Source organism: Vigna radiata, chromosome 5 (genome assembly GCF_000741045.1).
Source record: "Vigna radiata var. radiata cultivar VC1973A chromosome 5, Vradiata_ver6, whole genome shotgun sequence".
Lineage (NCBI taxonomy): Eukaryota > Viridiplantae > Streptophyta > Magnoliopsida > Fabales > Fabaceae > Vigna > Vigna radiata.
The window spans coordinates 22,450,568-22,474,566 of NC_028355.1; the positions used below are offsets into that span (position 1 = coordinate 22,450,568).

Consider the following 23,999-nt stretch of genomic DNA (forward strand, 5'->3'; position numbering starts at 1 on the left):
ACATTAATTTATAATATATAAAAGAATATAAATTTTATTTTATAAATTAATTATATAAATTAAGTTAGATTTAAAAGTGATTTTGAATTAAGACTTAGAAAAATTTATAATTATAACAAAGAATTGGATAATAGTATATTTGTATTAATAACATCTCAACTTAAAAAAAAATATGTGAATATAAAGGTTAAATATATTTTCATTATAATTTGATTTTTAAACTTTTAAAATGAATAAATATAATATTCATAATTTAACTTACTTAAATTTTTTATGTCAAATAGGTTACAGGGAGACATTTAAATTGTTTATATAAGTTTTACTTTCACCATTAGTCTAAAATCTATTTTACAAGCCCAAAATTTTTTTTTTTTTAATTTAAAACGATTATATCAATTCATTTTTATATTTAAAACTAAAATTTATCACAATTTGAAATGTGAAAGAATTTAAAATTCTCCTTTTAAATTTATAAGGATTAAAAGTAGGTTTAAATGTTAGGATAGTTTACACTTTTAGGGTAATATGTTTATTTGATCTTCGCTTCTAAAAAAAGTATTAACTTTGTTCACAATTGAGTTAATTTATATCAATCAAGTCCATTTTTGTTCATGACATTTAAATAGTTAACATTAACTTATTAGTCATGTTGTGGTAAAAATTTTGTAGTGATGTGACATTATTGTGACATTTGTTTTTTGACGTGTAATCCAATAACAACTTTTTTGAAAAATTTGGGATAAGGATTTAGAGAAAAATTGAAACATCAATATTTACCAAATTAGAGATTTTGAACATATAAGAAAAGAAACGAAATTGGGAGTTTCGAATAGAGAATAAGGAAAGCAAAATTGAAATTTCGAATGTAGAAGAGGATAAGCGAAATTGAAGATTTTGAATAAAGAAGAAAAACGAAATTGGGTTTCATGGTTTTCGCCAAAAAAAAGAAGGAAGAAGAAGAAGGAAACGAAAAGGTGTCTCAAATTGTCTTCTCATCATCGCGATATTAATCTCAATGGCGCAAAGGTAGAAAAACGACATCATGAAGGTCCATTCTATAAACGTAAAATCCAATCCAGTTCAAAAGGTAAGTGTACCTAATTGGATATTGTTCAAAGAAGATATTGTGAAGGTGATGTCGATCACGGTGGTTATAGAGTGCCTGCAAACATAGATTTTGGTTCAAGTCGCTTCACCGTAAAAGCGAAAAAAATGAAGAAAAATTATAGGAAAAATGATGATAAACTCGATTATTCTATTTATAAAAGTATGAGAAATAATGACTTGCTTTGTTTTTTTAGAAGTATGAGAAATAATGACTTGCTTTGTTTTTTTAGATAGATTGAAAAGTTGCAGCTATCAAATTTAAATATTACATGTTGCAAATACCGTGTTAAAATCGTTACTGAAAAACTAATAACATAAACTTAATTGATGCATATCGAAGTTGACACTTTTTTAGAAATGGAGAGAGGTAAACACATTGTCCTTGAAATAGAGATTACGCTAAATATATTTAACATTAAATATAGGATACTAATATTTTAACAAATATTTTTAACAATTTTTTTACAACAGGTAACGTGTTACTATTTTATTGGTTTATTTGAATTTATTTTTAAAAAAAGGCTTAATACCTCTAATGGTCCTCTGATTTGTCAATTAATCTCATTTTGGTCCTCAAGTTTGCAACAGTCTCAATTTTTGAAAATATATACACATTGTATCTCATCCGTTAAATGGTAGCAGACGGCGTTAAGTGTTATCCACGTGTTGTCCACGTGTTGGAGTGAGAATGTGGTGAGGTGTTATTTTTTTTTACGTGGACTGTTTAGTGGTGATGGACATCATCACCACGAGAGAAAGAAGGAGAACAAGACTTCAATGCCTGCAATAGCTAACAGTAGAAAACAGTGTATATTCCCCAGCATTAAGACTTCAATATCCATTTACTTGCACCCAGAAAACACAGGTAATAAGAAGGAAAACAGAGGCAGAATCAGATGTATCCCCTTTTCATGTCAGTTTTCATACGAAACAAAAAAAAAAAGAAAATATAAAACAGAAGTAGTTTCTTCTCCCTTGCAAGCCGTATAACCACTTCCTATCTCGAAACGCCTTTCACCTGTGATGAACAAACATACAGACCAAATCTGACAAAATCACAAAGTCCCATGACTTCAATACCAAATGACTCCAATACCAAGTGCCAAATTTCCACTATCTTCGGCCTGTAACATAAAACACCTATCCCGTTAGCTCCTCTCTTAGCACTGTTATGCTGCAATGTTCGTCAAGTTAACTCAAAACAGCCATCACCGCCCACACTCACACTCATATGCACATAACATACTCATTGTTTCCAATTCTAGAAGAAGAAATATCAAACAATAGAAAACTAACCAATAATCGGCATTCGGAAAACGTTTTCGTCCTCGACACCGGCGGTGGGTGTCGCTGAGGGCGTTTGGCGTTTAAGAGACAAGTAGGAAACCCTTGAGTGGAGAGGAAGGAGAGCGGTGTTGTGGTGCTGGTGAGGGCAGCGATTCCGGCGAGAACATCGATGAGGAGGAGATTGATGGTGGTCCGTGATGGTGGCAATATCTCTGGCCGAGATTGATGGTGGTCCGCGACGGCGCTCTTGGCCGGTGAGGAGGAACGACGACCCTGGCTTGGTCGGCGGCGACTTGCGCGAGAGAGTGGCGTTGAAGGCGCCGGCAACCTCGTCGGTCCAGGTCGTTGCGACGACGAGCAGTGAAGGCGGCGGGAACGGTAGGATCTCGGAGTTGGGGCCGGTTACGCGCGGAGAAGAAGTGACCGGATGCAGCCCCGGTGACGCCGTGAACATGGCGGGAGGACTGTCGCGGTGGCGGTGACGGGAGGACTGTCGCAACAAATCCCCAATCTCAATTCCACAACCCTAAATCCCAATTTCTAATTTCTGATCCCATTTAACCCTAAATCCAATTCTGATGTCACATCATCAATGCTCCTTTTAATGAAAACAGGACACGTCTGATTATGATATATCCTTAAATCCCAATTTCTTAAGCCACGTAAAAAAAAAATAACACCTCACCACATTCTCACTCCAACACATGGACAACACGTGGACAACACGTAACGTTGTCTGCTACCACTTAACAGATGGGATACAATGTATGCATATTTTAAAAAATTGTGACTAAATTGAGACGGTTGCAAATTTGAGGACCAAAATGAGATTAGTTGACAAAACAGAGGACCATTAGAGGTATTAAGCCTTAAAAAAATATTTGAAAGGGTTAAATATGTTTTTAGTCCCTATACTTTGGGGCGATTTTGGTTTTAGTCCCTCTTTCAAACTAAGGTACAATTTAGCCCTTCAACTTTAGAAAACTCTAGTTGTAGTCCTTTTTAGCAAATTTTTTTAACTTTATTTGTTGTTTCAAACACGTTTCATTATAGCATTTGGATTGTTTACACTGTTTGACACATTTTTGCTTCAATGTTAACTGAGAAACGCGTTTGAAACAGCAAATAAAGTTAAAAAGATTTAGTAAAAAGGACTAAAACCAGAGTTTTCTAAAATTGAAGAACTAAATTGTACCTTAGTTTGAAAGAGAGACTAAAACCAAAATCGTCCCAAAATATAGAGATTAAAAACATATTTAACCCTATTTGAAATGGACCAATCATAAACTCTCACATATACTATGTTAAAAAGTTATTAAAAAAACTTTTTTCTTAAAAAATATATTATACAGGATAGCGAGTGGTGCGTGGGAAAGTGATGCTCTTTTCTTTTTTGTGAAATTAATTTTGGTGAATGAATTGATCATGGGTTTCATGCATTAATGTTTTCTTCGTCGTTCCGTGAATGGTTAGTTGCATCCTTCTTTCAAACTTTCCCTTTCATCTTTCTCATGCAAACCAATCTCAGCCCTTCAATCTCAGCCTTTTCATGACTTCAATAATTAATCACTCTCTTTCTATTTGCTTCCATTGGATTTGCTGTTCAGACTTTCTTTCTTCCTTCTCAGCAAACTTTTTTTTTTCTGTCTACTTTATTCGATATCAATGCATTTGCTTCCTACACAGGGCACGGGAGAAGGAAATCACAATAAAGCAAACACTCAAAAAAAAAAAAAAAAATCACGATAAACTCAAATTACATTCAAGTACTTCAAATTCCTAGAAAACTGATCAACATATTTATGTTTCATTTCACTATAACTGGTAAAAATAATATATCTCATAGATATAACAACTACAATATATTATATTCATATACACTCAACAAAGTAATTTTATAATAATTTTTTAGAGTAATTAATATAAAAGCTACAATTTTATCATAGCATAATTGTAAAAAAATATTTATATTAATAATGTATTTTAATTAAATTTTAAACACACTATCTACACAATATATTGTTATTATTATTGTAAGTCTAAAACTTCAAGTATAGCATAGGGATCATCGACTAAGAAGTATATAGTATAGCGAAATCACTGTTCAATTAAAAAAGGTTTGTACAAAAAAGGATTAGAGGAGTATTTTTTAAAGTGATTGGCGGTTAGTTTTGTCTTTATAAATTGATTACACTTAATAAGTATTTTTTATGTTATGTGCACTTTCAAGTGCATGTTAAACATCAAAGGATTTTTTTTTTCAATATGTTTAATATTTTTTTATAGTGATAATCAGAAACATTAATGACGGGCTTTAATTATTAGGATTTATTAAGTATTTTTAATTTAACATTGAGTAAATAATAAATTAGAAGCATTTTTATTCACTACAAATTGTAATTGATTTTAGAACCTACAATTTATTTTAGTTTCAGATCTTCGGTGTTTTTTAGTTTATATATCATGAATTATAAAAAATTTAGTTTCCAAATAAAAAATCAATAAAAATATTAATGTAATTGAATTATTTTTAAGTGGATCAGTCAATTAACTAACGTATTTTTTTTTATGAATAATATATATATATATATATATATATATATATATATATTTATCTTCTGTTAAAAATATATGATTACTTATCAACAATACTATGAAAAATAGTATTTATAATATACTACAAGGAAAATAATTAATTGAAGAAAAAAATCTTAAATAATGATTAAAAAAATTGATCAAATTCAAATCTATACTGACTAATTGATTAAAAGTAAAATATTAAGATATATGTTGATCATCCTATTATAGATATAAAATATTTATTAGTTTTCAACCATTAATCTCTCAACAAAATTATTTGACATGTTTCGTAGAATGTTCGCTTTCAATTAATTTTTTTCTTCATTAACTCGAATCTAATATAGACATAGTCAGAAATATATTTTCAGACAGTAAGAAATTTATTTTCACTTGATCAGAATGACAACTTATTTCAAAAAAATAAAAAATATTATTTATCATATAAATAAAATAAAGTTTGGTTTATCTAAGGTGAAAAACTACTTTACTTTCGAAGATAATAATACGTATTTGGACGACAAAAATCAAGGATTCCTATGATGTACTTATTCACAACATTAATATCTACCATTAATTCTTATTTCTTTTTATGAAATCCAAAAATAATTATAAGTATGAAACACTTCTATAAATTGTTCAGCACAAGCAGACAAGAAATGTTAAACACAAAAATAGGAAGAACTTATTGTAATAACGAAGCTAAAATTACCAAAAAATAAAATAAAAAAATTTAATTATATTTCTCTGTTTATACACAACCCTTTTTTTACGTGCTCGTCTTAGTGGGATGATCTCTTTCTAATTTATACTTAAAAAAAAAGGAAGTTTACAACTATATATCACCCTGTGCTGTGTCGTTGTCTATATAAAGGACTTAGAATTGTAATTTCGCAGCAACCTGGTCCTTTCTTTTTCTTCAACATCGTTAACTCTAAATCCTCTTTCAATGGCTTCCTTGCTAAACGACAAACCCAATGCCATGAGAAGGTTCCAAAGAAAACTAAACCTCGAAAACATCTTTCACTTGTTTAACGTTGCTGCCGCGATTTTGCTCTTCTCACACTCTTTTTCCTTCCCTATCACCCTCCAAACACTTTCCCATATCCACCACACATTAATTCCACTCTTCCACAATTCTTTCTACGCTTTTCTTCTCCTAAACGCCATTATCCTCTTCCTCTTCGCACTCTCCAATAACAAAAACAAACACAATAACAACAACAACAACGTTGATGCCTGCATCGACGTCTACGAGGAAATCCTCAACCACAACGAGTCTCGCCACGTCGTAACCGCGCCACAGGAACAACCTCGTACCGCAGAGAAAGAACCCGAGGAAATTGTCACGGCGGTTACCGAGACGGCGTGCTGTTGCACAACAGTGACGACGGTGACTGAGGGAGAGGCGATTTCGGTGTCGGAGAAGAAGCCCTACCGGCGAGTTCAGTCGGAGAGTTACGAGCGGCGGATGGTGGTGGCGGCTGCCCGGGGAGAGTTGAAAAGATGGGAGACGGTGGGACTGAGGAGGCCGTTTGAGAGTGAATTGCGGTGCGTGGAAGAGTTGAGTGAAGAGGAATTCAATCGTGCGGTTGAGGAATTCATCGCCTTGCATAAGAGAATGCAGTGGGAAGAACAACTAGCACAGAATTTGGCATGCACTCCATCGAATTAAAAGAAAAAAAATAAAATAAAATTAGGGAAATAGAGAAGGATATAATTTATTTTTCATTTTTCATTTTTCATCCACTGTTGTACAGTAATTTATCCAATTTCTGAGGGATTTCTTTCCTATTTTAATATATTATATATACCATATATCTTATCCAATCACTTTGTAACGTTGGTTTTACCATGCGTTTGGCGCCAAACGCAGAGTTAAATTAAAATATTGTAATTACTATATCATTTACAATTATTTTTCTCCTAATGATTTTCAAACGAAAAATGTTTTGTAAAAATTAAAAAAGGGAAAAGTTATCAACTCATCTCAGTACGTAGAAAAAAAAAAATCCAACCATTGGTATTGTGCTTTATATATAGTTTGGCACTTTCATAATATTTTCAGAGATCCGTGTTATAAAATAACCTAACACAATTACTTTTACACTTTTATTTAAAAACGATTTTTTCAATTATGTGTAGTTCTAGAAAGAAAAAAAAAAAGTTCTCTCTTTCAATTTCCAAACATACGAAACTGTGTATTAAAAAAATTAAAGATGTCACATGGCTGTTTTCATTTGGATATAATTATGCATAGATGATTATGATTACAGGTTGATGATCATGTGATTACTTAACAAGTCATATTTTTTTTTAACATTAATAATTTAAATACAATAATATTTTTTTGAAATCCTCATTTTTTTTTGTTGTAATTAGGAAGATCTCAAAATAATAACGCGTTGTATTTATTACATATTATATAAAGACTTTGATGTTTGTGTGTATAAAAAAGATGTATGATTATGGATTATATTTCTTAAAATTCTGAAATTTTCAATGATAGAAGATTTAGTAAATCTGGTGTAAAGAACTTTTTTTTTTTTTTATGTTAGAAAACTTGATTTTGAAGCACTCTAGATGCTTCAAAACATGGCAGCAGATTCCTTTGTAGTTTAGTGGTGATTTGTAACTTGAAGAACTAACTTTTGCTGATTAAATTATGAGCAAGATTAATGGGGCGAGACAATCTGGTTCCTTATACCACCAATAATCATGGATTATACTCAATTAATATTCTTTCTTAACATAAACTAAATTCCTATATATTTGGAAATATTTTGTATTGGAAGCTGTGAAAACAAAGTTGCACGATTATTGGGCAACCAATGATGTGCTTTTTCTAAATAACTATTCTCTCATAATCTTTTTAACTATTCACTAATTTTATTTGATTGATGCAATGATATATTTACATTTCCCTAAAGTTTGCTTCAAAATTTTCAATGATAGAAGATTTATGTTTTTGCTAATTGCCATACTTTATTAGTGATTAGTCTAAAGGAATTTTAAATTAGAAAATGATATTTTAACACCATTTTTTGACACTATTTTGACACTGTACATGTGTCAAAATGTGATTGGACGATTTCAAATTAAAAAAGTTGAGGCAGAGATATATTTGGAAGAGAAAAACCAAAGTTTGTTTTTTTAATTTAAAATCGTTCGATCACATTTTGACACGTGTGCAGTGTCAAAATAGTGTCAAAAAATAGTGTTAAAATATCATTTTCCTTTTAAATTTGCCAAACATACTATCATACTTTTCCTTTTTTTTCCCTCTTTATTTATTTGCAGTTATTCAGGGGTCAGATAAGTGTGTTGTGTAGCTATTGTTGGTTTACTTCTGCTTTATTCACTTAATTTAGTGAGTGTTTAATAGAGAAAAGCAACATTTAATCTTTAATAAGAAAGAAGTGAGAAAAGTTTCTGACACACTCTCCACTTGATAACAGATTATGAAAGTGTCTTCTCTCATTTATTTAGATATTTTGGTCAGTGGTAGAAGGGACCCATTTAAAAGGAAAAAAGAAAATAAAAAGAAATAGAGAAGTTTATGGCATAGTGGTTGGAATTGGAACAACAAAATAATAAATAAGATTCTTTATAAGAAGTGAAATAATTAATGTTATTGTTTATTACCACCCAACATATTTTCTTTGGTGCTGTCTGTCCCAAGGGAAACAACCTTCTAAGCTTGTAAACTTGTACTGTAGCCAGCCACACTCAATACCACATAAAATAAATAAACATTATGTATCCATTCTTTTTCGTTGCCTAGCCCCTCCAACCCTACAATATATACCATATTCCGAAACTTCTTTCTTAACACATATATTAAAAAGTTACTTTAATTTTATAAAATTAAAGTATAAAAGAAAATTTATACATATTCATGTCAATACTAGATTAATTTTTGTTTTTACATAGTCAAATAAATATCTTACTAAGACTTCAATTCTATAAATATTTTTAATTTTCAATTCTATAAATACATATTCAGTGTTTTTCTCCTTCTCTTTAATATTTATCCTTCCTAAAATTAATATGAATTATAGATATATTCAAGTCAATCTTTCATATCAACACTATTAAAATGTAAATAAATCACCTCAATAATTATATTATTTATAATATAATTTATTACATTTATAGATATTTTCTAGAAAGGTATGAGTTTGGACTCAATGGTCCATTTACTTTATTTTAACATTTTACTAAGTTATAGAATAGTCAATTGGTTTTAATAAATTAACAAATAATTAGTTAAATAGAATAGTCAATTAGTTTTGATAGATTAACAATAATCACTTAAATTGTCTAATAATAGTAATATATCATGTGGATTAGACATATTTATGTATATACACTTAACACGTATTTAGTTGTGTTCTATGTTATATCGTCATAGAACAAGACCAATATTATATAATTGAATGATACTCAATCATATACAATATAATTTTAATGTTAATATGATAATAGAATATATGAATGATTCAAAAAATAATAACATTTATTATAATAAATTTTGGATGTTCAAATATTATCTTTAAAAGTATATTTAAATTTTACGAATTAGTTTGTTTTACGAAATTTGTTTATTTTTAATGACATAAGATCTTCAAATACATCCAAGAGTATTCATGTTGTTATTCATCATCTCAACCGTTTTATGAATGCAAATAAGCATACATTGAAGCTAATTTTCATCAAATACTTTGCTTTTTTATTTTTTCAAACTTTTTTACTGCTGCATGCAGCTTTTTGATATTCCCGTGACTTAGTTTCAGAGTTATTAATTATACATATATTTTATAATGAACTTTTTTGGAAGATCAATAAACATCATATATAAAATAGAGGGAAAAAGTGTCTTTAACAATTTTTTTTTATAATTTTTTTATAATGCGTGATTGATCTGTTTTAAATAACTTTTTAGAATAAATTCAAACAGACCAATAAAATTATGACACGTGTTTTGTTGTAAAATAATTATTAAAAAAAAGTTGTTAAAATATTACTTCAGAACTTTTTTTGTTTGTTCACAAATTATCCACCTCATGGGATTACTTGAGTTTTAAGTCATGATACTTTTTTATTTCAAATTTCAGATAGAGCAGAATCGTGTGACCTGACTCATCCCAATTGCATATTATTATTAATCACAATATATGAAGAAAAAACAAGTTGATGATGAATTTTCAATTTTATATATTATGTGGGGAAAGCAAAATCAAACAGACGAAATAGGATATAATTATGAAAGCATTTATTTTCCTTTTCTTTTTTAATTTATAGTCACAACTATTCTTGTTGTCTTTGTGTTGTAGTGATAAATCATTGCTGGGTACATTGATTTTGTCTTCTTGTCTCCTTCTACTGCATTATATATCCAACTTGGACTCCATTTTCTGGTTTTGTTTTCTCCAAGTAGGTCCACAACACAACCTATTTTATAGTTGGTAGAAACACAAATATCTTTCACTAGTTTGGCTAAAATAAGATTAGTTAGATAAAATATTTAATTTAATTTCTTACCCAATATGAAAACTTGAAACCTCGTGTTAAACTAGAATAATAGATGTCATTTGATTACATGTATATATATTATCAAATAAAATAATTATGGACAATGTATACATATATGTATCTAGGTGACAAAGTAGATTGCTTGTCATATTCATCATCCAAAATGGTATAGGTGAAAATTTTTAAACCATTAATGTATAACCTTTTCATTATTTACTCTGAGTAAAAATCTACATTTTAATTTAAAATCATTTAGGCGTCCCTATTTTCGTAAGGTATTCTCAATTTGGTCCCCTTCTTTTAAACTTTCTCAATTGAGTCCTTATAAGTGTTAATTTGAAACAAATTAGCTCCTGCCGTTAAAAATTGTTAACGGTGTTAAAACTGTGCAGATGTGAGTAGATGACATGGTTAAAATTCTCATTTTGAAGTGTTAAAATTGTGCAGAGGTGTTAAAATTGTGCAGAGAATGATGAGAAAAATTTGAACACCTCTGCACAATTTTAACACCTCTGTACAATTTTAACACCTCAAAAGGAGAATTTTAACCACGTCATCTACCCACCCTTGCACAGTTTTAACACCATTAACGATTTTTAACGGCATGGACTAATTTGTTTGAAATTAGCACTTATAAGGACTCAATTAGAAAGATTTAAAAGAAGGGAACCAAATTGAGAATACCTTACGAAAATAGAGATGCCTAACTGGTTTTAACCTTTAATTAATTACAAAATTATACCCAATTGTTGATGCTTCATGTTTTTTACCATGATTTATGTTGTCGGCTTGTAACATTGATTTGGAAGACCTTATCTATATCTATAGGTTTGTTAAAGATAAAATCCAGAGTCATAACTGTTTACCTAATATTGTTTGATAGATAAATTTTAATTTTTCAACAGCTTGTAGTACTTCTTTTATAGGACAGCTCCTAACACTTGTTGACGTGTTATTTTAAATTTCTTTTATCATATTTTTAAAATAATTATTATATTTATATCTCACACCTTTTATAAAAAAATATTGAAACAAAAAATTATATGATAAAAAATAATTTATCTGAAAATAAAAAATGTAGAAGTTAAAAAATTAATTATTGTTTTTATTTTGTGCTTTATTTTTTATAATTCAATTATCATATTTTTAAATTTATATCGAAAATAAAAAATAATTTTAAAAATTAAATAAATATTTAAAAAAATTAAAAAGACAGCTTCCTTATTAATCTGTTTTACATTGCATGTAAACTTAGAAACCACTTGCAAGTGTTTTTTATTTATTTATAAAATTATCGGATTTTTTTACTTTAAAGTGTATATATAAGAAAAACCAATTTGTTCAAATATTAAGAAGTACGAAGAAAATTAAAAACAACGTTATAGTTTTATAATTAAAAATTGAAAAAGAAAGAAGGAAATGAAGCCTAAAAGGCTTTTATAAACACAATTTTACTCTTATAAGTCAAGTTATCATATACTAGAAAAAAGTGACCCTCTCTTTGAATTGTTTTTTTTTTTTTAAAAATATATTGATTAATAAATAGCGAGTGATTATAGGGATGTATGTAAATTAAAGAATGTAATTAGAAACTAATAAAATTTAAATTACATAAAAAATAGAAATGTTATGTTAATTACCACTTTTTCTTTTAATAATAATGACATTTATTATTGCTATTTTTCGTGTTTATGGCAGATACATGTAATAAATCTCGCCGTTACAATGTAACAGTTTTTTATAAACCGCCACAACGCTCTATTTAATATATTAAAGGATAATAATATTAATAATATTTAGATAATATTTTTTTGACAACATTCTAATATTGATTACGTGTTAATATGTTATTGATAAAAAAATATTTCATAATAATGTTTATGATTATTATTATTGACTGTGAAGTAACTTTTGATCAATAATCAATGTTTAAATATTGCCAAAAAAAATGTTGTCTAAATATCATTATCCCTCTATAAAACAACGTTTGCGTTTGAAAATGGCAAATCATGATCATTAAAATTGCCATAATTTTTCTATTTAAAAACAATTCCAAATCATGATCATTAAAATTGTCATAATTTTTCTATTTAAAAACAATTCCAATACAAAAAGCGGCACCAAAAATGTCATCATTTTCATTACATTGAATTGTAGTACGATGTTTCTAATTGTTGTAACTTGAATGTAATATTATTTTCGCCATTTTATAATCTCATAATTTAATAAACTTGTTTTTCGTAAACTCAAAATAATTACTAAAAAAAGTTATCACAATAGACAATGTTTTGTCCACAAATATTTTCATTCATAATTCATATTATAAATCTTCATATTATCAAATACATCATCCAAAAAAAAAAATACATATTTTAAACAAAACCACAAGATTACATTATTATAACACATTTTCCTAAATTTGTATACATATTTTCCTAAATAGTCTTGACTTCATAACTTATCCCCTCACATCATTCGATGATGAAACACTACTTCCAAAATGCTTAGAATAAAAAAAATACGTGTAAGTTATTCGATTTTAATATTTATTAAAATAAATGAAGACAATAATATAATAAATTTATGTAATTCTTTAAGTAAATTACTAAAACAAAAAATATAAAATATATGTACTAAAAGAAACATACACACATATTCACCTATAAAAAATTCAAAATTCTATATAGATATATTTACTTATACGCTGAATAAATATGATCATGTTCTTAGTTAGGAAGACACCGTTGAAGAGGAAAAGTATAGGAGAAGGACATTTTCATGATTCCAAATACAATGAATTAAAAAGTGGAAACGAAACAAGAAAAAGCAGTGAGAAATGAAGGAAAGAGACATGATTATCGTCTATGAATGGTTTTATTCCTTTGGATTGCTCTGCCAATTGGCTCATATCACACCAAGATCGAGACACCTTCTTTAATTTTTCCTCACACCACTTCAACTTGAAGGAAAAACTAATAAAAAAATAACCAAAATCATATGGCTTATAATTTAGTTGTAAGAAAGACATATCTCATTATTTATTAGTCAATTAATATTTTTTAATAATTTATTTTAATTTTGATATATCAATTATCAGGATTAATATCTGTCTTGGGAATTTAGTTATTTTTATTATTTTAGGAAAGTACTTCGTGAGTATTGAGACACAACTTCTCTTACATCAACATCCATTTTTTTTTTAATTTATAATTTCTATTCCTTTGGAATACTATCCCTCCAGTTTCATCATTGTAATCATCAAAATAAAGATATTATCTTACAGTAATCTTAGTTGTACCTAATTCTAAATTTTCATACATCATATCATTTGGCTTTGATTAAATAGCGTGTTTTCATTTTTTTTTCCAGTTTCACCACATCTTTAGCTGTAACACCCGACAACTTATATGTATATGTATCATATAACAAACTAAATTTACATCCACTAGAAAAAATTGACACTGAATGACAAATAAACTTATATAAGAGAAATCATCATTTAAAAACTTTGAAATAATATAATTTCACTTATATATTATTTATTTTTAACCAATACGAAACCTTAAACTGACGCTAAATTCGTAATTTTTTGTTGAAAATAGATAACTAGACTTTGCAATATCTGAGCATGAGTTAAATACTTGTTACTGAAAGCCAACCCCGACCGAATCTGCGGGTAAAATCTTAAAACCCATGTTCGACATGCTTGCAAATGTAAATGTTTAAGTTGTCACATCACATGGTTTGGTTTTGGGCATCCTTGGTCGAGATCAAACGGACAGGATATCCGCTCTTAAGTTTTGTAAAAAGTGCCCCTTTCTGAATACTTGAGTCAGAATCAATCACCTTCCACCTTAATAAAAACCATTTAATTTACGAACATCAAAATAAAAAAAAATATTATTTTTTTTGTATTTTTAAGAAGAAAAAAATTAAATAAATGCAAAAAAAAATAATTATGTATCATAATACCCACTTGCAATTGGTGATGAAACGATGGAGAAATACCAACATCATGGCTTTAGCCATGTTCTTCCCTAGGCACGCCCTTCCTCCCATCCCAAAAGCTAAGAAGCTGTATGGTTTTGACTCTGCCTGTAATGTTTGTTCCAACAGTTTATCTTGTGATCTTTGAATCTCAAAATTAGGTTTTTATTTTTCTTATATTTTAGACTTACAGGGAATCTTGAAGGATCGAACACACCCGGATCATTGTGCACGGTTGGATCATGGTGTATCGATCTAGCATCCACGTTAATGTTCCACCCCTTCTTGATTTTATATCCTATAACATTTCATCACTTTCATTTAAATTTACGCAAACTTCATCATGCATGAGAAATTTACGTGTTACCTTCAATAACACAGTCCTCGAGTGCTACTCTAGGTAACCACTGCACCACAGATGCCTTTCTTAATGCTTCTTTTACAACCTGTTTGTGAGTGTGTCAATATCAGCTAGCTACAACACATTGCACAGAAAAGTACAACATACACACACCTTAGAAGCATATGGCATTTCATTTAGGGCCTCTACTGTAAGATATGAATTTCTCGAACCGTTCTTCTCAATCTCAAGTTGCTCCTTCTGTTTAGTTATCAAAATCACTACATTTTACTAAACCAAAAGGAAGAAAGTGTTGAATGAACGTTGGATAATGTAAACATGTTCACCCACCATAAGGGTATTAAAAACAAGCGGATTCTCATCCACAAATTTGATCATCCATGTCATCGCATTTGCTATCGTGTCCTGTCCTGCGATTTCGATAGTTTTAAGATTATGTCATTCTGTTCAATTTCAATATAATATGTAATTAGCTTGATTGCTAATTAAAAATGTAATAATCATAACATAGTTACGGATATGACATAAAAATGAATTGAAAGGACATGATCCTGAACTATATACTAATTTCTCTGTACTGGGGTTGGATGGTTCGTACTAAACCTTACCAGCAATTATCATAGTTAAGATATTGTCTTTGATCTCTTTCTCTGTTAGCATTGGGATTCCATCGTCGTGTGATTTATCATCCAAAAGTTGTTGAAGGAAATCGACATGGCTAGTTGCAATTCCACTTCTTCTTTCACTTATAGTCTTCTCCAATATATCCATTATCCTTTTTCGAGCCTGCATTTTCACTTGAAAGCTCAAATTCACATTTCAAAGTTTAATTGTATGCACTTATACTTGATGTTTATTTATTTTATAGTTTATGGTAGTTTTTGGTTGGGACTTTAATTTAATTAGATGAGGTAATAGGATTTGTATATTTACCTGAAGGCCTTTGTAGAATCTGGTCCAGGGTAACCTCACGGGTAAGGCTAACATTGCTTCACCCAAACGAGAAACCTCATTTTGCATGCTCTCTAATTGGTAGCCATTTTCGATGCTTATTAGCATCTTGCACATCGCCTTACACGCTAGCTGCATTCAGAACATTATCCTCAACCTCGTTTCATTCACAAACTAACATAATATGTCAAATAAGATTAACCTTTAGTGTTTCATCTTGAATAACGAGAACAGATCCAGATTTCCAAGTAGTTGTAGCTTCAAGAAGAAGTGAATCAAAGAGTTTAACGAAGGAAGACAAAGACTGCGTGGAGAATAGAGAAAACAGAGAACCGCGAATAAGTTTGTGATGTTGGTGTGTAGCGCAGAGCAAGCTATGGCGTCCAACAAGCTCAGCGATTGACTTCATATATTTCTTTGAGAATTTCTCCTCGTTGTTTAGAATCACTTTTGCGGACTCCGTGCCCGATATGAAAACGTGCGTTTCCCCGAATAACTTCGTCTTGAAGCATTTTCCATACCTGACACATCTCTTCTAAATTATATAAATGTAAAAACCTAACTATAATCACATCATAATAATGGTAATGTCGAAGATTCCACGTTAATTAGAAATAATCTGAGTTAAAGTTTACTTTTTTATATATATGATATGTTACCGGAGTCGGCGAGCTTGAACAAATTCATAGACTCCTTTGGTGTTGTTGATGGCGGCCATGAACTGAAGTGTCTCTCCGAGAAAGGGTAATCCTCGATTCCCCGGAGGAATGTTTGACAGAGAGGGGTAGTTTGTGCACCAAAGTGTCCATGCTTTTTGACAGAATAAAAGAAAACACAAGAGAGCAACATGGGAACACAGGTAAGGATGCTCTTCTACCAATTTGGAAAGCATTTTGGTCTCTCTTCACCTTCTCTTCTATGGTGGCCAAATATCTTGCTCAATAGACAACACTGGCAGTGCTACATATATGTACAACGTAGGATTTATATGGCCGACATGCACTGGAGTATGTTTTGAAACATTCAGGCTTCCACTTTGAGATGGGAGTGGGACAATGCTACATTAATTGTTTAATCGTGTTACACCACTGGCAAGATAAAGGTTTAGAAACATCTAAAATAAATTTAAAATTATTTTTTATTTACTAATAAAATAATTTATACTAAAAATATGATAATTTTTTTTTAAACTTAAAATCATTAATACTAAAAAATAAGTAATTTTATTTTCTTAGAGGGTTAAAATCCTTTTTATAAAGTAGAATCATCATCATTTTTTTGTTTGACAACACAGGTGTTATTTATAAAACTATATTTAAGTTAACGGTGTAGGTTTAAAGTTATAAATAAATTATATTTATTGTTTTCTTTTTTTTTTGGAGAAGATTATAAAAAACGTGTCTTAAATTAATTTGCCTTTAACCTGAGGGAATTCAAAGAAATTATTAATTAGTCTTGCGCAATTGAAGATGGTGGTGATAGAATATGCAACTATCAACGGCACACAGTGACTCCCAAGTAGTGCTTTATTGCCAATTCACCATAAGGCTAATTTTAGTGGGCTAATTTCTTGTGATTAATAAATAAATGTATAACCTTATTTTATAAAAGGGATTTATAATTGAATTATAAAACTTTTTAGCTCAAGTAATGTCAAAAGGTTGAAATCCGGTAAAAGTAATTCTGTTAAACTAAGGTACATCCATTTCCAATATATATGTTTCTAAAACAGTGAAATTGTTGCATTGCAATGTCCTTTTTTGGTTAGCTCCACACACACAAAAAAAAAAACAATTTTACAATTATTGAATAATTAACTAAAAAGTTTAAGTAAATGAAAAATTGGGTTCGAGAATCACGTCAGAATACAACAAATGAAGGATCTGAGCCGCAATTACTGTAGCTGGGCACAGTGGCCAACAGGGTTTTGTTTTTTGTTTCTCAGTGCATTCTAGTTAGGTATTTGAATTTTTCCTATGATTGATTTGGAGTGTCTTGATAGTTTTCGATGAAATGCTTCACTCATAATCGTTCGTTTTCTCAGGCAAAAGCTGTTTGATGGAGGTGATTTTACAGGAAAAGGACGCAGGTGAGTGGGTTTACCGGGGCGAAGGAGCTGCTAACCTCGTTCTCGCATACACCGGATCGTTTTCTACGTTTGTACGTTCCTCAATTCCTTTGTTTTGATCGAATTGGATCATAATGGAAGCTTGATCAATGGTACATTGGTAATGGTGTTGATTTTTCAGATTGGGAAAGTGATGCGCATTCGTAAGGCTCCGAGGAGTGGCGCTGAGGCCATGACTATGAGGAGCCCCTCTGCCTTGACTGCGCAGGAACGCCTGCTTTGGAAAGACGTTCATGAACTCATTTCATCGCCGGACAATGACATTGCAAGCCAACAATTTGTCCACCACGTTATGAAGCCATTGCTTGGTTCCAAATTTGTCGATGCCGGGGTATGTGTTGAGTTGTGTTGCCCCCCGAATCCCCGACATTCTGTTGGGATTGATTTTGTTATTTATAAATGTACTACTCAGCGGTTTTTGATAGTTCGTTAATTAATAAATCATCCATGCCACCTTTTTGTACAGTGTGGAAGATCTTATGTGAGATTAATGGTTACTGATTATGATCTCTGACTCTCACTTATCCTTCATTACTTTGTTTAGATGCTTGTGGGGGTGACGAGGGAATTTCTTGAATCGATTGAAAAGAATGTTATCTATCAACGTCCTGCTTGGAGAGTTGATAATGCACTGGTCGACATGCATCGTGATTCTGTGCTTCTCATGTCTGATCATTCACTCTTCACTCATGGTATTGAGATGCCTTTGAGAACTTGCTGTGTACAAAGAATAATTGTTACCCTTTGTGCATGTGGAATTCTGGAGTATGTAGTTGCTGTTGTCGCTATATTTCTTTCAGTTAACAATTTATAGCACCACGCTGAGAAATCATCCATCCAAACGGACACCATGAAAGCAAAAATAGAAGAAAGGGAGGGCAGGTTTTAGGGTTGAACCGGAGACATGCTACTAATCGTTTCAGTATTCTATAGTGATGCTTAGTACACTTCCAACAAGAAAACCATAATCTCTAGTCTCTTTCCTATTTGTTGTTATCCCTTGTAATATTAATTTAGTAAACACATCCAAATTTTCTCACTTCACAACGCATCTGCTAAACATTTGAAAGTTCTGTTACAAGCTCTCTGTTTTATTTCAGGTAATCTAGGATCGAGCCCCAGCATATCTGTTGAGATAAAGGTACGCTCTTTATAGTGTCATACATTATGATTCTTTGGTGTCAAAATTTCTCCTTCTTCTCATTATTAGACAACAGCTTTGTTTAAACTTTAAAATTTTAAATTAAGTATCAAACTTGTTCCCCCTTACTTTTTCTTTTGCTTGTTGTTAACATTATAAGTGTTGTTGTGAACAAGTAGCCCAAATGGGGATTTCTTCCTCTTTCAAGATACATATCTGAAGAAACTGCTGTCAAAAGGACCATAACTCGCTTTCAAATGCATCAAGTTCTAAAATTGCAGCAAGGAGAGGTACCCGTGCACAAAATTTTGCCTTCATTGGTGGTTCTGTTTCTGCTTAGTGCATACTTCTTCCAGTGGTGATGTCATGTAGTCTCGGAGTCATTATTTAATCTGTTGTTCTGTTGATGGATGTTATTAGAATTTCACTTATACATACATTATTTTTTTAACCTTTAAATTTTAAACAGTTTTATCCAATATTTTTGCAGATATCTTTGCTCAGTGAATACAATCCACTTGATCTATTCTCTGGATCAAAGGAAAGAACTTTTAAAGCTATCAATGATCTCTTCACTTCACCTCAAAACAATTTCCGTGTATTTATGAACGGCTCTCTCATATTTGGTGGTCTGGGAGGTGGTGCCGAAAATACTAACATTTGTATTGCTAAAGCATTTGAAGATGCACTTAAGTCTGTCATTCGATCTGACGAAGGTCTACGTACAGAGAACTTGCTTACTCTTGTTACTGAGGCTGTGCAGAAATCAGGAGTTATTGATCGGCTTCTGGAGGTTCAGAAGCTTGACAGTGTTGACATAGAAGGAGCCATCCATGCATATTATGATGTTACTCATCAGCAGTGTATGGTATGTAGACAATTGAGTGCAGAACAACGGAAAAGGTATACCTCTTTACATTCGGCTTCGTTGGATGAAAGCTTGAGAATTGTAAAGGACTTTCTAATAGCAGCAACTGCAAAAGACTGCAGCTTTATGATATGTTTTAGACCAAGGAAAGAGGGGGATTCTGGATCTGTATGCAATACCGTGTATCTTCAGTCAACTAAGCAAACCTTTGACTTCAAGGTAGGCAGCCCTTCACATTTTTATTATTTATTTATTTATTTTTATAAGATAGGCAGTGCATTACATGATTCATTTGGTTGCTCTGCTGGTAGTCTGAGAGCCTCATTTGAGAATGATGTTGATTTTTTTAGTGCAAAATAGAATAAAGAGTTCAACTCCAGTGGAATGTTGAACCATTCCAGAATGGATCAATGGTGAATGACAAAGTGATACAAATAAATAAATAATGTATTAGAGCTAAATAATAAATAACTAATTTTTAAAAAAAATCAAATGAAAAACCAATTAAATAAAACACTACAATTAAAAAAAAAAAGTCTGAATTTTTTGGGTCTCTCTTTTCCTACTTGTCAGCTTCATTCTTATGCCTTCCTCATATTCTACCAAATAAAGGATGTCACTGAAAGAAAAACGGCATATTGAAAGATTTTATTTTCAATTGTTGCCAAGAGAAACTCGCTGATCATAGTGAGAAATCAAACAAAAATTAGATCCACGGGAGTGAAATGTTATGTTCAACCGTTGTTTTAATATACTTTTTCACCAAAAGCATCCTTATAGAGCATATTACTACTGATAATAAATCAATCAAGAATATTGATAAACTCCTATGAAGTGGAAGAATTAGAATGAGATGGCAATGGAATAATTGAAATAGGAAAAAAGATTTGGGTTGGTTTGATTTTAGTTTTTTTATTTAATGTTTTTAGTTTAACCTTTTAAAATTAGTATATTCAGTGTTTAATACTTAATTTTTCATTTATTTCTTTTATTCTATTTTGGAACTTCATAATTTATTGCTCTGGAGTGAGTGGACATCCTATTGTATGTAAACTAAAAAAGTTGTTTGGCATAAACTTATCGCAAAAGGTATCTAAAATTACAAAAGAAAAAAAAAATAGAGGCTATAGAATGATATCTGTAATACTTTACTGAATTCCTAACTGATGCTAAAGGAAAAATCCTCCTTCCAAAGGTTTCCCTGTTACAACTGAGAATGAGTTTTCAATGCTAGCAAATCTGAATGCTTCCCTCTCACATTACTTCAATTGCTCAACCACATCGTTTTCTATAAATATTCTACTCACTTTGAGGCCGATCAAAAGGATAAATGTTGCAACTAAATAGGGTGTTTCTCAAAACTCAAAAGAACTGGAAGAAGCACCCTTACTGTCTTTGGTGTCATTTTTTATTAACTGTAATTTGTGTCTGCTCTCATGAAGTACTAAAACCGAAAGCACATCAGTTGAAAATGGGGCTTTCATGTGTCTGCACAGACCATATCTTGTGAACGACTTGATCACACTCACGATTTCATGTCTTATATTTATATGAAGCAAGTTTGAATTACTGCCTCCCTTAGCCACAATTATAATCATTGTATTATCTTTATCCTTATAAAACAATAAGTATGATGCTTTTTACATTTATATTTTCTTTCAACTGATACTTGACATATATTAGGTGTATTTCATTGACTTGGATCTGAAGCGAATGAGTAAAATGGAAGAATATTATGAATTAGATAAGAAGATAGTGAGCTGCTACAAAGAAATGGCGAAAATGGACCATGGAAGTGATTTATGAACTTGCAACCATAACAAATTGCGTACCTAGATTTAGCAGTCTCTGTTATATAGGTAATACTTGGGAAGATTGAATTGGTAAGTATTGGCAATTTGTCAATATTATTTATCCTTCAGAAGGGTTTTTGTATGCATATCTTAAGTTTGGAAACTTATATTGTGCTTCATATAATGAACTTTCAATTTCTTTATGATGGACATGTTGAATTGGTTTGTGAAAGCTTTTATGTTAATACATGCAGACTCTTGGCTCCCTTATTATTTCTAAAATGTCTATATATATATTGGTTCTACACACACGGAAGCAGTAGATAAATTAAACGCTTTTGGTCCAGGTCATGTCTGTTTTGATTTGTACATATTAGTGAAATTGGGAAAGTGATATGTCAATATTCTGTCAATTTTCCACAATAATACATTAACACTCAAACACCTGTTTTTGCTTTGCAAATATCTTATCTCTAACTTTGCGATGTAATGTTGTAAACAGTACTCAGAAGGTCTATGTTATAGACGGTGGCTTCAGCTCAGTTCTAGTTTTTTCTTTAGTCAGCCTAATTTGGCCGTGGCCTGACTGATGATCTCTGTGTGTCTACATTGAGCTCACAAGCCATTTCAAGGTTTTTCCCTTATCACTCTTTTCCTTGTTTTTTTGTCTCTAGTTCCAGTAGTTACAAAGGGACTTGTGTTGGTTGGATTATCAGAAGTGGTCATGCTTTCACCAGCATACTGACACATTCCAATCAAATGACTTTCATAATCAATTGTGACCACAATAATTTTTATTTTTAAATTTATTTCATGACAATATTTGAATCGCACACTGAAACACCACTATAGCCGTAGCGCTGCCCCTGAACACTAAAAGGGTTGCCGTAATGAAGCAGTTTAGAGTAGCGGCTGTAGTGGACCAAATAGGGGTCCCAGTGACACTATTGGTTGATTCCAAAATGCCCCGTAAACGGAGACGTTAGAGCTTTTCTGGGGGTTATTTTTGTGATCTCAATCCTCAGAAATGAAAATTGCAGCTGTAATAGTTGTAAAAATGGTAAAGAAAGCTCGGATTTAGAAGATGGTGCTGAAAAGGAAATTTAGACTTTTTCGTGGTGCTATTTTTGTTGGTATTTACTTGTTTGACATCCTTGAAATTTTATTGATGATTATGAATGTCATTAATTTTGAGCTTTTTTTATTAATTAAAATTTATATGCCTATACACCCACCCTTTGTAAATTATATAGAAACTTTCAAAATAGTGGTTACCCACTAGCTTGCTATAGCGTTTTTTAACCCGGGTACACATTGCTATTTGTAATTTGAAATACAACTTGAATAGTACTCCTTATGGAATATTGATATATCATAAACCATGGACAGAGCCATTTGCTTTTTGATATATCACCCCCTCTTAAATTAAACGTATGCAATTTTGTTTTCCACCGATTATAAGGTATGTCTTTTTGGGGAGGGCATTTGGGGTATATAGCATGGGTTTGATTGTCATATGTTGTGATTTGTTAACTGTTGAAAATTTGTTTACTGAACCCAGGAATCTTGGTGGAGTCGAATAATTGTTGTGAATATTAATTGGAGTTTGTTTTTGTGAATATTTAGTTTCTGCATTTTGTTCGCCGGGGAGGGTACATATAGGTCGGACACTATCAGATTACCATTCATTACTGGTTGTCTAGTTTCCCTATTAGCATTTCCGCTGCCACTTTAATTTTCAGCCCAACTTGTACAGTGGAACTTGATGAACAAGAAGTACCAAATCTTGATTTTTGTTTCTGCAAGTGCTTTTCTTACAGATTAGTTATAAACTCCCAAATGGTGTCTAATTTTTATGTTATGGATGAATTGTAACCTACTTTCGCATTGTAGCACTCTTGCTATGTGGAAATTATGTCTTCACTTCTAAAGTCATTTATCCTTAATGACACACTTAAGTACTATTTACGATTTGCTCATTTTGGTTTAGACTTTCTCTGCTTTTGGTTAGAAAGTACCAACATGTCTGACGGGATTATGTAATGCAGAAATCTAGCGTCAGTAGAACTGCTCCGTTCAAGGTGCAGGCAAAAGCAACTTGTAAAAGCATGACTACAGCCTCAACTTGTACGGAATCAAGGTGACTATGACTGAAGAACCCAATTCAATGAAGATCATCATGGTCCGAAGATTATCAGGATTTGAGTACAAGCGTTCTCAGGTAAAAGATGATGGATGAGATAAAAGTTGGTTTCATGTCAGAG

At 31.1% G+C, this 23,999-nt stretch overlaps 4 protein-coding genes across 8 annotated transcripts; 2 read left to right on the forward strand and 2 right to left on the reverse strand.

Moving 5' to 3' along the window:
• Positions 1 to 2,186: 2,186 nt before the first annotated feature.
• Positions 2,187 to 2,984, reverse strand: LOC111241623. The gene is made up of 2 exons (XM_022780310.1): positions 2,404 to 2,984; positions 2,187 to 2,231 (listed from the first exon to the last, which is right to left on the reverse strand). The coding sequence occupies exons 1-2, from the start codon at positions 2,846 to 2,848 to the stop codon at positions 2,221 to 2,223; spliced, it is 456 nt and encodes a 151-aa protein (XP_022636031.1). The 5' UTR covers positions 2,849 to 2,984; the 3' UTR covers positions 2,187 to 2,220.
• A 2,936-nt stretch (positions 2,985 to 5,920) lies between these two features.
• LOC106760477 lies at positions 5,921 to 6,646 on the forward strand. The gene has a single exon (XM_014643906.1). The coding sequence runs from the start codon at positions 5,921 to 5,923 to the stop codon at positions 6,644 to 6,646; it is 726 nt and encodes a 241-aa protein (XP_014499392.1).
• A 7,027-nt stretch (positions 6,647 to 13,673) lies between these two features.
• Positions 13,674 to 16,763, reverse strand: LOC106761657 (abscisic acid 8'-hydroxylase 3). 2 transcript variants are annotated; one of them, XM_014645225.2, is made up of 10 exons: positions 16,465 to 16,763; positions 16,008 to 16,326; positions 15,788 to 15,925; positions 15,463 to 15,640; positions 15,185 to 15,264; positions 15,008 to 15,094; positions 14,861 to 14,939; positions 14,685 to 14,791; positions 14,483 to 14,601; positions 13,674 to 14,359 (listed from the first exon to the last, which is right to left on the reverse strand). In XM_014645225.2, the coding sequence occupies exons 1-10, from the start codon at positions 16,695 to 16,697 to the stop codon at positions 14,242 to 14,244; spliced, it is 1,458 nt and encodes a 485-aa protein (XP_014500711.1). In that variant the 5' UTR covers positions 16,698 to 16,763; the 3' UTR covers positions 13,674 to 14,241. The 2 variants fall into 2 exon arrangements, with proteins under 2 accessions (XP_014500711.1, XP_014500710.1); XM_014645224.2 differs by having other exon boundaries at positions 15,788 to 15,937.
• A 751-nt stretch (positions 16,764 to 17,514) lies between these two features.
• Positions 17,515 to 23,907, forward strand: LOC106762371 (inositol-pentakisphosphate 2-kinase). 4 transcript variants are annotated; one of them, XM_022781008.1, is made up of 11 exons: positions 17,515 to 17,764; positions 17,850 to 17,965; positions 18,055 to 18,264; positions 18,478 to 18,625; positions 19,034 to 19,074; positions 19,254 to 19,364; positions 19,565 to 19,977; positions 20,065 to 20,161; positions 21,626 to 21,825; positions 22,238 to 22,367; positions 23,784 to 23,907. In XM_022781008.1, the coding sequence occupies exons 2-9, from the start codon at positions 17,864 to 17,866 to the stop codon at positions 21,746 to 21,748; spliced, it is 1,245 nt and encodes a 414-aa protein (XP_022636729.1). In that variant the 5' UTR covers positions 17,515 to 17,764; positions 17,850 to 17,863; the 3' UTR covers positions 21,749 to 21,825; positions 22,238 to 22,367; positions 23,784 to 23,907. The 4 variants fall into 4 exon arrangements, with proteins under 4 accessions (XP_022636729.1, XP_014501731.1, XP_014501730.1 ...); XM_014646245.2 differs by having other exon boundaries at positions 19,565 to 20,161; positions 21,626 to 21,801; XM_014646244.2 differs by having other exon boundaries at positions 17,516 to 17,764; positions 19,565 to 20,161.
• Positions 23,908 to 23,999: the final 92 nt, after the last annotated feature.

What these genes read in the sequence shown, in the direction of transcription:
- LOC111241623 (XM_022780310.1), bottom strand. Translation starts at nt 2,848, where the DNA reads ATGTTCACGGCGTCACCGGGGCTGCATCCGGTCACTTCTTCTCCGCGC.
- LOC106760477 (XM_014643906.1), top strand. Translation starts at nt 5,921, where the DNA reads ATGGCTTCCTTGCTAAACGACAAACCCAATGCCATGAGAAGGTTCCAA.
- LOC106761657 (XM_014645224.2), bottom strand. Translation starts at nt 16,697, where the DNA reads ATGCTTTCCAAATTGGTAGAAGAGCATCCTTACCTGTGTTCCCATGTT. An exon ending in AAATGCCATATGCTTCTAAG is followed by an intron (nt 14,940 to 15,007) that starts GTGTGTGTATGT and finishes ACTCACAAACAG; the next exon opens with GTTGTAAAAGAAGCATTAAG. An exon ending in TCGATCCTTCAAGATTCCCT is followed by an intron (nt 14,602 to 14,684) that starts GTAAGTCTAAAA and finishes CAAACATTACAG; the next exon opens with GCAGAGTCAAAACCATACAG.
- LOC106762371 (XM_014646245.2), top strand. Translation starts at nt 17,864, where the DNA reads ATGGAGGTGATTTTACAGGAAAAGGACGCAGGTGAGTGGGTTTACCGG. An exon ending in CCAAATTTGTCGATGCCGGG is followed by an intron (nt 18,265 to 18,477) that starts GTATGTGTTGAG and finishes TACTTTGTTTAG; the next exon opens with ATGCTTGTGGGGGTGACGAG. An exon ending in AGCAAACCTTTGACTTCAAG is followed by an intron (nt 20,162 to 21,625) that starts GTAGGCAGCCCT and finishes GACATATATTAG; the next exon opens with GTGTATTTCATTGACTTGGA.